This window comes from Hordeum vulgare, chromosome 3H (assembly GCF_904849725.1).
Source record: "Hordeum vulgare subsp. vulgare chromosome 3H, MorexV3_pseudomolecules_assembly, whole genome shotgun sequence".
NCBI classification, from domain to species: domain Eukaryota; kingdom Viridiplantae; phylum Streptophyta; class Magnoliopsida; order Poales; family Poaceae; genus Hordeum; species Hordeum vulgare.
Window position 1 is genome coordinate 600,151,564 of NC_058520.1, and position 12,648 is coordinate 600,164,211.

Consider the following 12,648-nt stretch of genomic DNA (forward strand, 5'->3'; position numbering starts at 1 on the left):
ATGATGGATTCATTCATCCATGGCTAAGTGATCATCAACTAGATCCGTCGAAATACCGCATGCCAACATAAGCAAAGCGGCGGTCACTTTTCGGAAGGTGCTATGCCTAAGTTCTCCGACGACATTCCTCCTTTGCTGAAAAAACAGATCATGCATCGTTAGTTTTTCGGCAGTGTGTTTGAACAACTCGATGCTCATTCTAAAACGGCGCCGAAAGTAGGATGTGGGATATGTGAGATTCTCCACAAAGTAGTTCCTCATTAATCTGTTGTGAGCATCAATTGTTTTCGTCCATAATTTATAATGACCGAAAACTAAACCACCGTGCTTCGGCTTTTTATTGACGTGGATAGCTAGGATTATTAAGATTTCCTTCTCCTCTTGAAGATCAAATTCTTCATTGAAAGAATCATAGGACGAACCCATCTATAAACTTGTATTAAAACTAATTTAAAACTACAAACAACAAGCACCAAATTCATGTACAAATATATAAAGTTAAGCAATATATACCTTGCAAGTATTTTGTCAAAGACATTGTGGGCGCTGAGCTGCAAACGGGCGTCGGGCACTGTTCGTCGAAGGAACGAAACGCTTGAGGAGTGACGACGAGGAGAGTAGGTAGAGGAAGTGGCGGCGGCCACCAGGAGCATCAGGGGGCGGCGGTGCGCTAGGGAGAGGCGGGGGAAGCACCGACGGGAGCAGCAGGCGGAGTCGTCGGTGCGAGAAGGTTTCAAATCCGACGGTTGGTGGTTCACGTGTGCGTTCTGTTTGTCCAACGCATTGAAACGGACGCATCAAATAAACCACGCGCTATGCATTTTTTTTTCAACACACCGACGCCTATTTACCATGCACGACATTATTGCGTGGCTGTTGAGCGTTGTTTTTAGTCGTTGGGCGCGCGGTTTATGTAACGTATTTGTCAGAGATACTGTTATATTGCTTCTCTTGTAGTCCTGCTTTGATCACGACAGATGTATCCGTACTGTTGATCGTCCACGTCTGTGTCAGGTTTACCATGCCATGCCATGCCATGCCATGCACCTGATGGTGGCTTACAATTGGGCAGCCCACATTGCAGGGACGCACGCGCGCTGTCTCGGCGAAAACGATAATGTGTGTCCGTCCCTGTCCACCCACGTTCATCTTGCATGCATTTTCTCATATCCGTTCTGATACAATGCCATGAGCAGAAAATAATCTGTGCAAAGTTGAAATCACAGCTTATGGAAGAACTCCGGGTTTTATTTAGTCGGTGATCACTGATCAGAGGCACAACACGGCACGGAGGACTTATTGCTTACGGTATTTGCATTATGCAAAAATACTAGCACGTTTGTACACTTGATACAGATTAGCCAGCAGAGGTACGTACAGTGGATGGGAGCTCTCCACACGAACGAACATAGATAAACACTGAGTAGTAGCTAGGGATCACATACTGGACTGGACTGGACTCCCAAACATTGTAGAGATCGTCGGGCAAAAGACAGAGCACGGCCAAGCTACGCCGTACTTTTCATTTCGGGCAGATCGAACAACGTCCGAGTGCCATGTGCCGGCAACGTGCGGCCACCTGCCTAGGCGCTACTGTTGCCGCCGTCGCACGGCCCCTTCCCGGCCCCCTCCGCCGTCGGCGAGCGGCCGCCGCCAGCGGCCGGAGGCAGCTTCTTGGCAGGGCCTTCCTGCCCCGCAGCTTTGGCGCCATCGCTACGGCCGCCGGCACCGGGGCCGCGCGTCGGCGCCGCGCCCTTGGATGTGGCGCCTCCCACGGGCTCATCGCCGACGTCGACGGCGTCAAAGTCCACAGGCAGCGCGCGCGACGGCTGCCGCCGGTGGCGCGACGTCATAGCACTGCACCGTCAGTTGGCAAGCTAGGTAGCAAGATAGACGTGAGCGGCTAGCTACGCGTACGTGTCGCGTCCCAGCTCGATGGCAAGCTGCTGCTGCTGCTGCTAGATCATTGTTGATCAGTCTGTGGAAGTGTGGAGTGCCGGTGAGCGACGGAGGGGCTGGCCTTTATAGAAGGGAGGGAGGAAGCCAGGGGCCACGCATGCACGGGCGTTCGGCAACAAACCATGCATCCATGTGCATGTGGTTTTCATGGATAAAGCTCGGCGTCCGTCCCCTGGGGTTGCTCGATCGCGGTGCCGCGCGGCAGTGCCCCGTGATCGATCTTGCACGGCGAATCCTGCTACCGGACGTAACGTCTTGCAGTGTCGGTTTGTGGGCAGGGGCCGCCCCGGTCGGCCCAGTACGTCGACTAGTCTCCGGCATAGATCATCGTCGACGCACAAAACAATTGACTGGTTCACGCAACGCAACACACATTTTGTTGGCAATTAGCATATAAATGCATTTGTGGTTAACTGAAAACTACAGCAAAACCAAAATAATCTTAGTACCATATTATGTACTAACTCAAAGGCCGTTGCTTAGTACGGAAGAAAACACATGCAAAACATATATGAAGGAAAAATGTTATTCAGCAAACAAGATGCTCCTCGGACAAATATTTTCTGATAGGAGTAATTTTCTAGACAGTAGCAAACATCAACAAATAGACACTAGATTGAAAACCCCTCAACTCAAGGAAAAAACTACGGGGCGAAGCCATTCAAATCCTCTTCCACTATTATCAAAGGTGGGATATAAGAAGTTTCTTCTCTAGATAGCACTAGAGGATCTTATACATCAAGATTTCTAAATCTTGAATGAACACAACAAGATTTGGGGCTCAAAAGCTAGGGATTAAAACAATCTCATCAAAGATGATGGAACCACAGCTTGAAGGAGACAAGGTAGTGGATCTGGATCATCACAACCTTGGGGAGGAGCTTTCTTCAATCTTTCTCTTCTTTTCTTTCTCACTTTGTTTTCTCTCTTCTTCTTCAATGGAGGCTGAACTAATTTTTGTCATTATAGGTGGTGGCTGCTGGATGGAGGGTAAAGCATCCTCATCCACTCATGTGCAAAGACCAAAATGACCCTAGGTCATAACCATAATGTGTAGTCGGTTTCTGCACCTCTTTCGGGCTGCCTAAAAGGCCTCAAATGGTCATCTCCTCACAGCCCACATGTGAAGGATATCCCAACAAATCTCCCCTTTCGACTCATGAGGGGGGCACCGCCATGCCCGCTACCTTGCAACATGATTGTAGCTTCTCATTTGGCAATATCTTGGTCATCATATCCGAACCATTGTTGTCGGTATAGATCTTCTCAAGTTTCAGCAACTTGGAACTCACAACATCTCGGATCCAATGACACCTCACATCAATGTGCTTGGTTCGAGAGTGATAGTTTGAATTTTTGGCAAGGTGGATAGCACTTTGACTGTGCAAAACAGAACATACTTCTCTTGCTTCATGCCGAGCTCTTGCAAGAAGCTCTTCATCCAGAAAACTTCCTTGCCGGCATCAACTGCTGCTACGTACTCAACTTGTGTAGTTGATGTAGAAATACATTTCTGCAATCTTGATTGCCATGACACTGCTCCCCCTACATATATCATCAGGTATCCAGATGTGGACTTCCTACGATCCTTGTCACGTGCATAATCTGCATCTGTATAGCCCTGCAATACAACACCACCACTTCCAAAGCATAAATAAGATGTAGAAGTTCCCTTGAGATACGTAAAAATCCACTTCACTGCTTTCCAGTGAGCTTTATCTGGATTTCTCATGAACCGGCTAACAACTCCAACTGCATAGGTGATACGTCCATTTTGCATCATGTTTTCCTACTCTTATTTATAATGTGTTTATGCATAATAATGCTTTTGGAAGTATTTCTAATGCTTTTTCTTTCATAATATGCAAGGTTTGCACAAAAGGGGGAATACCGGCAGCTGGAAATATGGACCTGAAAAAGCTACGTCAAGTTCCAACAGCCGGACAATTCATAAAATAAACTATACGTGAAAGAAATTCACATGCCTAAACTTTTTGCGTGGCGCCTGACAACCGACAATCACACTGCACTGTGTAGCGTCCGACCTACGGACGTTACACCTCTCATCAGAGTGACATCCAGGATTACAATTCTAATTGTATGACGTCTAAGTGAAAGGAGTCACGCTACATTGTGTGACGTTTAGGTAAAATGATGTCAATTTTTAATTAGAAAGGGTGTTAGTTTTTTATTAGAAAGATGGTTTTGGATTGATTTATGAATTTATTTTGCAAGATCTTATTAAATAATCTTTAGCTAATAATATAGTTGTTAGTACTTTTGTCCATACATCGCACATATTTCAAAATAAATTCTTAAATCAAACGAAAGCCATCTTTCTAATCATAAACTCCCCTTACTTTTTTGGTAAATAACCCGCACTTCGTTGTTAAGTGTCAGAAAATGAATCATTTTCCACGTTTTAGCGGAAAAAACCTGTTGTTTTTAGAATTAACCTGCAGTTCGTATATTTAAAACTTTAATTTCAATTTCAAGATGTCACATATGAAAATTGATTGGAAAATTTGTAAAACATGAATATAATGTTACTTTACCTGTTAAATACTTGTTAAATGTTATCTATAGTGTAACCTTAATCAATAACGCACGATCCACCTTTCTTTTGTATCGACGCCGAATCGGAATGCAATGAACATCAAAGCCAAATTGAAGATGAAAGAAACCGTCAATAGCCATACATGCACGCCTTGGCAAAATCTTGCATGTAAAAAAACGATTTCTCATCTTATGTCGAAAGAGACACCTCGTCCAAACCTATTTGGGTCTTAGGCCAACTCCACCGCACGATCACAAACGGACGTCCGGTTTGGCCAGATTTTGTTCGTTTGGGACGGCAATGGGTTCGTCCATGTCTCTTCTGTCTGTTGAGTCGTGCGTGCGCCCACCGCGCGGGCGCACCCCAAATCATGTCAGTGTTGGACGTGATTAAAAAAATATAAAAAAACTTAATCAAAAAGTAAATAAACGCATTTAGAAAAACTTAAACCATAACGTTAACATAAAAAAAGTCCATTTTTCACGGTCACAAAATGGCCAAGTTACATAATTAACATTAAAAAAAGCCCGACGATGTCGTGGCCGTCCCCATTTTCACTGGCCGCCGGTGTCGTCGTCGTCGCCGTCGCTGACGAGGTCGACGTAGGCCGGCGGCGTCCAGAGGTGGTCCGGCGGTCCCTGGTGCGCTGGGGCGGGCTGGAAGCTGGCAGGTGCCTGCAGCACCTCCTCCCGTGGCGAGGCCTCCCGCTCCGGTGACCGCGATGGCGTGGGGCACCAGTTCACCCCCCACTCCGTGCGCCATCTTCGGCGCTGTGCACGACTAGCTCCATTGCTGACCCACCAGATCCCAAGGGAACGCGGCCACCTCCTCCTCCTCCATCTGCTCGGGGATGGCGACGTCGCCGGCGCAAAGAGGGCCATCGCGCTGTCTAGGCCCGGCCATTGGCGCTCATCATGCTTCATCATGGAGTCCTTCATGACACGCTGCATGATGGGGTCATAGTCCTAGGGTAGGGTCATAGACCTACCATACAAGTCCTACCCAAGGACTACCCCACACAAAGGACAGGGCCCTAAATCTGCCCCGACTGAATTAAGGAGTCCCCATCATCCGGTCGATAACAGGTCCTGAATCATCCAGTCGGAGACTAGCATTCGGAGGATACCAGGCTAACCGACTAGCTACACTCGGTACATCGTAACCTCTTTGGAGGGAAACTACCATACGTTTCCGGGTGTATTTATTAGCATTTAGGGCATACGTTACCTGTAACGTACGCATTCAACCCCCGTTACTCCACCCCTGTACCGGAACTGTTGCGGAGAGCAGCGCACTCTATATAAGCCGCCCTCCTTCATTGGTAGAGGGGTTAGCAAATCATTGTATTCCATATTACACTCGACAACAAGCTCCGACAGCACTTAGACGTAGGGCTGTTACCTCCACCGCAGAGGGGCCTGAACTCATACAACCTCGCCGTAGCTAAGACTCTGCCCATCTCATTCGTACCCTACACATCTACTGTCAGGCTTATACCCACGACAGTTGGCGCCCACCGTGGGGCAGACGTCTAAGCGACTTTCGGCGAGTTTGCGACTACTTCTTTTCGTCATGTCGTCCGGTGGAGATTCGAGCATGGGTCACCAGATCTTCTTCGGCGCTCTCTCCTTCGTCATCGACGACTCGGCGTGGCTTCGGGATGCGCCCCTCAACATCGAGGAGCTTCCCCGTCGCGGGGCTACAAACTTCCTGTTGGGGAACGTCGCATGGGAAACAAAAAAAATTCTACGCGCACGAAGACCTATCATGGTGATGTCCATCTACGAGAGGGGATGAGTGATCTACGTACCCTTGTAGACCGTACAGCAGAAGCGTTAGTGAACGCGGTTGATGTAGTGGAACATCCTCACGTCCCTCGATCTGCCCCGCGAACAATCCCGCGATCAGTCCCACGATCTAGTACCGAACGGACGGCACCTCCGCGTTCAGCACACGTACAGCTCGACGATGATCTCGGCCTTCTTGATCCAGCAAGAGAGACGGAGAGGTAGAAGAGTTCTCCGGCAGCGTGACGGTGCTCCGGAGGTTGGTGATGATCTCGTCTCAGCAGGGCTCCGCCCGAGCTCCGCAGAAACGCGATCTAGAGGAAAAACCGTGGAGGTATGTGGTCGGGCTGCCGTGGAAAAGTCGTCTCAAATCAGCCCTAAAACCTCCGTATATATAGGTGGGAGGGAGGGGACCTTGCCTTGCGGCTCAAGGAGCCCCAAGGGGGTCGGCCGAGCCAAGGGGGGAAGGCTCCCCCCCCCCAAACCGAGTTGGACTTGGTTTGGTGGGTGAGAGTCCTTCCTTCCCTTCCCACCTCCCTTTTTTTTCTTTCTCTTTGATTTTTCTTTCTAAGGCGCATAGGGACCCTTTGGGCTGTCCCACGAGCCCACTAAGGGCTGGTGTGCCACCCTCATGGCCTATGGGCTTCTCCGGGGTGGGTTGCCCCCCCGGTGAACTCCCGGAACCCATTCGTCATTCCCTGTACATTCCCGGTAACTCTGAAAACCTTTCGGTAATCAAATGAGGTCATCCTATATATCAATCTTCGTTTCCGGACCATTTTAGAAACCCTCGTGACGTCCGTGATCTCATCCGGGACTCCGAACAACATTCGGTAACCAACCATACAACTCAAATACGCATAAAACAACGCCGAACCTTAAGTGTGCAGACCCTGCGGGTTCGAGAACTATGTAGACATGACCCGAGAGACTTCTCGGTCAATATCCAATAGCGGGACTTGGATGCCCATATTGGATCCTACATATTCTACGAAGATCTTATCGTTTGAACCTTAGTGCCAAGGATTCATATAATCCCGTATGTCATTCCCTTTGTCCTTCGGTATGTTACTTGCCCGAGATTCGATCGTCAGTATCCGCATACCTATTTCAATCTCATTTACCGGCAAGTCTCTTTACTCGTTCCGTAATACAAGATCCCGCAACTTACACTAAGTTACATTGCTTGCAAGGCTTGTGTGTGATGTTGTATTACCGAGTGGGCCCCGAGATACCTCTCCGTCACACGGAGTGACAAATCCCAGTCTTGATCCATACTAACTCAACTAACACCCTCGGAGATACCTGTAGAGCATCTTTATAGTCACCCAGTTACGTTGCGATGTTTGATACACACAAAGTATTCCTCCGGTGTCAGTGAGTTATATGATCTCATGGTCATAGGAACAAATACTTGACACGCAGAAAACAGTAGCAACAAAATGACACGATCAACATGCTACGTCTATTAGTTTGGGTCTAGTCCATCACGTGATTCTCCTAATGACGTGATCCAGTTATCAAGCAACAACACCTTGTTCATAATCAGAAGACACTGACTATCTTTGATCAACTGGCTAGCCAACTAGAGGCTTGCTAGGGACAGTGTTTTGTCTATGTATCCACACATGTAAATGAGTCTTCATTCAATACAATTATAGCATGGATAATAAACGATTATCTTGATACAGGAATTATAATAATAACTATATTTATTATTGCCTCTAGGGCATAATTCCAACAGTCTCCCACTTGCACTAGAGTCAATAATCTAGCCCTCACATCATCATGCGAATTACATTGTAATAAATCTAACACCCATACAGTTCTGGTGTTGATCATGCTTTGGCCGTGGAAGAGGTTTAGTCAGCGGGTCTGCTACATTCAGATCCATGTGCACCTTGCATATATTTACATCCTCCCCTTCGACATAGTCGCGGATGAGGTTGAAGCGTCGTTTGATGTGTGTGGACTTCTTGTGAAACCGTGGTTCCTTTGCTAAGGCAATGGCACCCGTGTTGTCACAGAACAAGGTTATTGGATTCAGTGCGCTTGGCACCACTCCAAGATCCGTCATGAATTGCTTCATCCAGACACCCTCCTTAGCTGCCTCCGAGGCAGCCATGTACTCCGCTTCACATGTAGAATCTGCTACGACGCTCTGCTTGGAACTGCACCAGCTTACCGCACCCCCATTAAGAAATACGTATCCGGTTTGCGACTTAGAATCGTCCGGATCTGTGTCAAAGCTTGCATCGACGTAACCTTTTACGGCGAGCTCTTCGTCACCTCCATATACGAGAAACATCTCCTTAGTCCTTTTCAGGTACTTCAGGATATTCTTGACCGCTGTCCTGTGATCCACTCCTGGATTACTCTGGAACCTACCTGCCATACTTATGGCCAGGCTAATATCCGGTCTAGTGCACAGCATTGCATACATGATAGAACCTATGGCTGAAGCATAGGGGACGGAGCGCATATGCTCTCTATCTTCATCAGTTGCTGGGCACTGAGTCTTACTCAATCTCGTACCTTGTAAAACTGGCAAGAACCCCTTCTTGGACTGCTCCATTTTGAACCTCTTCAAAACTTTATCAAGGTATGTGCTTTGTGAAAGTCCTATCAGGCGTTTTGATCTATCCCTGTAGATCTTAATGCCTAGAATGTAAGGAGCTTCTCCTAGGTCCTTCATAGAGAAACTTTTATTCAAGTAATCCTTTATGCTCTCCAAAAACTCTACGTTGTTTCCAATCAGCAATATGTCATCCACATATAATATTAGAAACGCCACAGAGCTCCCACTCACTTTCTTGTAAATACAAGATTCTCCAACCACTTGTATAAACCCAAATGCTTTGATCACCTCATCAAAGCATTTGTTCCAACTCCGAGATGCTTGCACCAGTCCATAAATGGATCGCTGGAGCTTGCACACCTTGTTAGCATTCTTAGGATCGACAAAACCTTCGGGTTGCATCATATACAACTCTTCCTTAAGGAAACCGTTAAGGAACACCGTTTTGACATCCATCTGCCAGATTTCATAATCGAAAAATGCAGCTATTGCTAACATGATTCTGACGGACTTAAGCATCGCTACGGGTGAGAATGTCTCATCGTAGTCAACTCCTTGAACTTGTGAAAAACCCTTTGCCACAAGTCGAGCTTTATAAACGGTTACATTTCCGTCAGCGTCCGTCTTCCTCTTAAAGATCCATTTGTTCTGAATAGCCTTGCGGCCCTCAGGCAGTACTTCCAAAGTCCACACTTTGTTCTCATACATGGATCCTATCTCGGACTTCATGGCTTCTAGCCATTTGTTGGAATCTGGGCCCACCATTGCTTCTTCATAATTTGCAGGTTCATTGTTGTCTAACAACATGGTCGATAAGACGGGATTGCCGTACCACTCTGGAGCAGCACGTGGTCTCGTCGACCTGCGTGGTTCGACAGAAACTTGAACCAGAGTTTCATGATCATCATCATTAACTTCCTCCTCAACTGGCGTCGCAACGACAGAGGTTTCCCCTTGTCCTGCGCCACCATCCAGAGGGATGAGAGGTTCGACAACCTCATCAAGTTCTATCTTCCTCCCACTCAATTCTCTCAAGAGAAACTCCTTCTCGAGAAAAGCTCCATTTTTAGCAACAAACACTTTGCCCTCGGATTTGAGATAGAAGGTGTACCCAACTGTCTCTTTTGGGTAACCTATGAAGACGCACTTTTCCGCTTTGGGTTCCAGCTTTTCAGGTTGAAGCTTCTTGACATAAGCATCACATCCCCAAACTTTAAGAAACGACAACTTTGGCCTTTTGCCATACCACAGTTCGTATGGTGTCGTCTCAACGGATTTTGATGTTGCCCTATTTAAAGTGAATGCAGCTGTTTCTAATGCATAACCCCAAAATGATAACGACAAATCGGTAAGAGACATTATAGATCGCACCATCTCTAATAAAGTACGATTACGACGTTCGGACACACCATTACGCTGTGGTGTTCCAGGCGGTGTCAACTGTGAAACAATTCCACATTGTCTTAAGTGAGCACCAAACTCGAAACTCAGATATTCACCCCCACGATCAGACCGTAGGAACTTGATCTTCTTGTTACGATGATTTTCCACTTCACTCTGAAATTGCTTGAACTTTTCAAATGTTCCAGACTTGTGCTTCATCAAGTAGACATAACCATATCTACTCAAATCGTCAGTGAAGGTGAGAAAATAACGATATCCGCCGCGTGCCTCTACGCTCATCGGACCACACACATCGGTGTGTATGATTTCCAACAAGTCACTTGCACGTTCCATTGTTCCGGAGAACGGAGTCTTAGTCATCTTGCCCATGAGGCATGGTTCGCACGTGTCAAGTGAATCAAAGTCAAGTGACTCCAAAAGTCCATCAGCATGGAGTTTCTTCATGCGCTTTACACCAATATGACCTAAGCGGCAGTGCCACAAAAATATGGCGTTATCATTGTTAACTCTAACCCTTTTGGTCTCAATGTTATGTATGTGTGTATCGCTATCAAGATTCAATATGAACAATCCTTTCACATTGGGTGCATGACCATAAAAGATGTTACTCACAGAAATAGAACAACCATTATTCTCTGACTTAAAAGAGTAACCGTCTCGCAATAAACAAGATCCAGATATAATGTTCATGCTCAACGCAGGCACTAAATAACAATGTTTTAAGTTCATCACTAATCCTGATGGTAACTGAAGTGACACTCTGCCGACGGCGATTGCATCAACCTTGGAACCATTTCCTACGCGCATTGTCACTTCATCTTTCGCCAGCCTTCATCTATTCCGCAGTTCCTGTTTCGAGTTGCAAATATAAGCAACAGAACCGGTATCGAATACCCAGGCACTACTACGAGAGCCGGTTAAGTACACATCAATAACATGTATATCAAATATACTTGATTTTTCTTTGGCCGCCTTCTTATCTGCCAGATACTTGGGGCAATTGCGCTTCCAGTGACCCATACCCTTGCAATAGTAACACTCCGTTTCAGGCTTAGGTCCAGCTTTGGGCTTCTTCGTCGGATTGGCAACAGGCTTGCCGCTCTTCTTTGAATTACCCTTCTTGCCTTTGCCGTTTCTCTTGAAACTAGTGGTCTTATTCACCATCAACACTTGATGCTCTTTACGGAGTTCTGACTCTGCGACTTTCAGCATCGCAAACAACTCGCCGGGTGACTTGTTCATCCCTTGCATGTTGTAGTTCAACACAAAGCCTTTATAGCTTGGCGGCAGTGATTGAAGGATTCTGTCAGTGATAGCTTCTTGCGGGAGTTCAATCCCCAGCTCAGCTATACGGTTTGAGTACCCAGACATTTTGAGCACATGTTCACTGACAGACGAGTTCTCCTCCATCTTGCAAGCATAGAATTTATCGGAGGTCTCATACCTCTCGATCCGAGCGTTCTTCTGAAAGATAAACTTCAACTCCTGGAACATCTCAAATGCTCCATGACGCTCAAAGCGACGTTGAAGTCCCGGTTCTAAGCCATACAAGACTGCACATTGAACTACTGAGTAGTCCTCCTTACGTGCTAACCAAGCGTTCTTAACATCCTGATCAGCCGTAGCGGGTGGTTCATCTCCTAGCGCAGCATTAAGGACATAATCCTTCTTCTCAGCTTGTAAGATTAGCTTAAGATTACGAGCCCAGTCTACAAAGTTGCTTCCATCATCTTTCAACTTAGCTTTCTCTAGGAACGTATTAAAATTCAGGGTGACTGTCGCGTGAGCCATGATCTACAACACAAATATATTCAAAGTGGACTTAGACTATGTTCAAGATAATTAGAGTTTAACTTAATCAAATTATTTGCTAAACTCCCACTCAAAAAGTACATCTCTCTTAGTCATTTGAGTGGTTCATGATCCACTTACACTAGCTCAAGTCCGATCATCAAGTGAGTTGAGTATAGTTTCAGTGGTAAGCATCCCTATGCTAATCATATCATCTATATGATTCATGATCGACCTTTCGGTCTCATGTGTTCCGAGGCCATGTCTGCACATGCTAGGCTCGTCAAGCTTAACCCGAGTGTTCCGCGTGCACAACTGTTTTGCACCCGTTGTATGTGAACATTGAGTCTATCACACCCGATCATCACGTGGTGTCTCGAAACGACGAACTGTAGCAACGGTGCACAGTCGGGGAGAACACAATTTCGTCTTGAAATTTGAGTGAGAGATCACCTCATAATGCTACCGTCGTTCTAAGCAAAATAAGGTGCATAAAAGGATTAACATCACATGCAATTCATAAGTGACATGATATGGCCATCATCACGTGCTTCTTGATCTCCATCACCAAA

General features: G+C 46.5%; 1 protein-coding gene across 1 annotated transcript; it reads right to left on the reverse strand.

Moving 5' to 3' along the window:
• Positions 1-1,296: 1,296 nt before the first annotated feature.
• Positions 1,297-2,016, reverse strand: LOC123440984. The gene has a single exon (XM_045117520.1). The coding sequence runs from the start codon at positions 1,851-1,853 to the stop codon at positions 1,584-1,586; it is 270 nt and encodes an 89-aa protein (XP_044973455.1). The 5' UTR covers positions 1,854-2,016; the 3' UTR covers positions 1,297-1,583.
• Positions 2,017-12,648: the final 10,632 nt, after the last annotated feature.

Bases quoted from the DNA above. Each gene is read 5' to 3' on its own strand.
- LOC123440984 (XM_045117520.1), bottom strand. From the start codon at position 1,853: ATGACGTCGCGCCACCGGCGGCAGCCGTCGCGCGCGCTGCCTGTGGAC.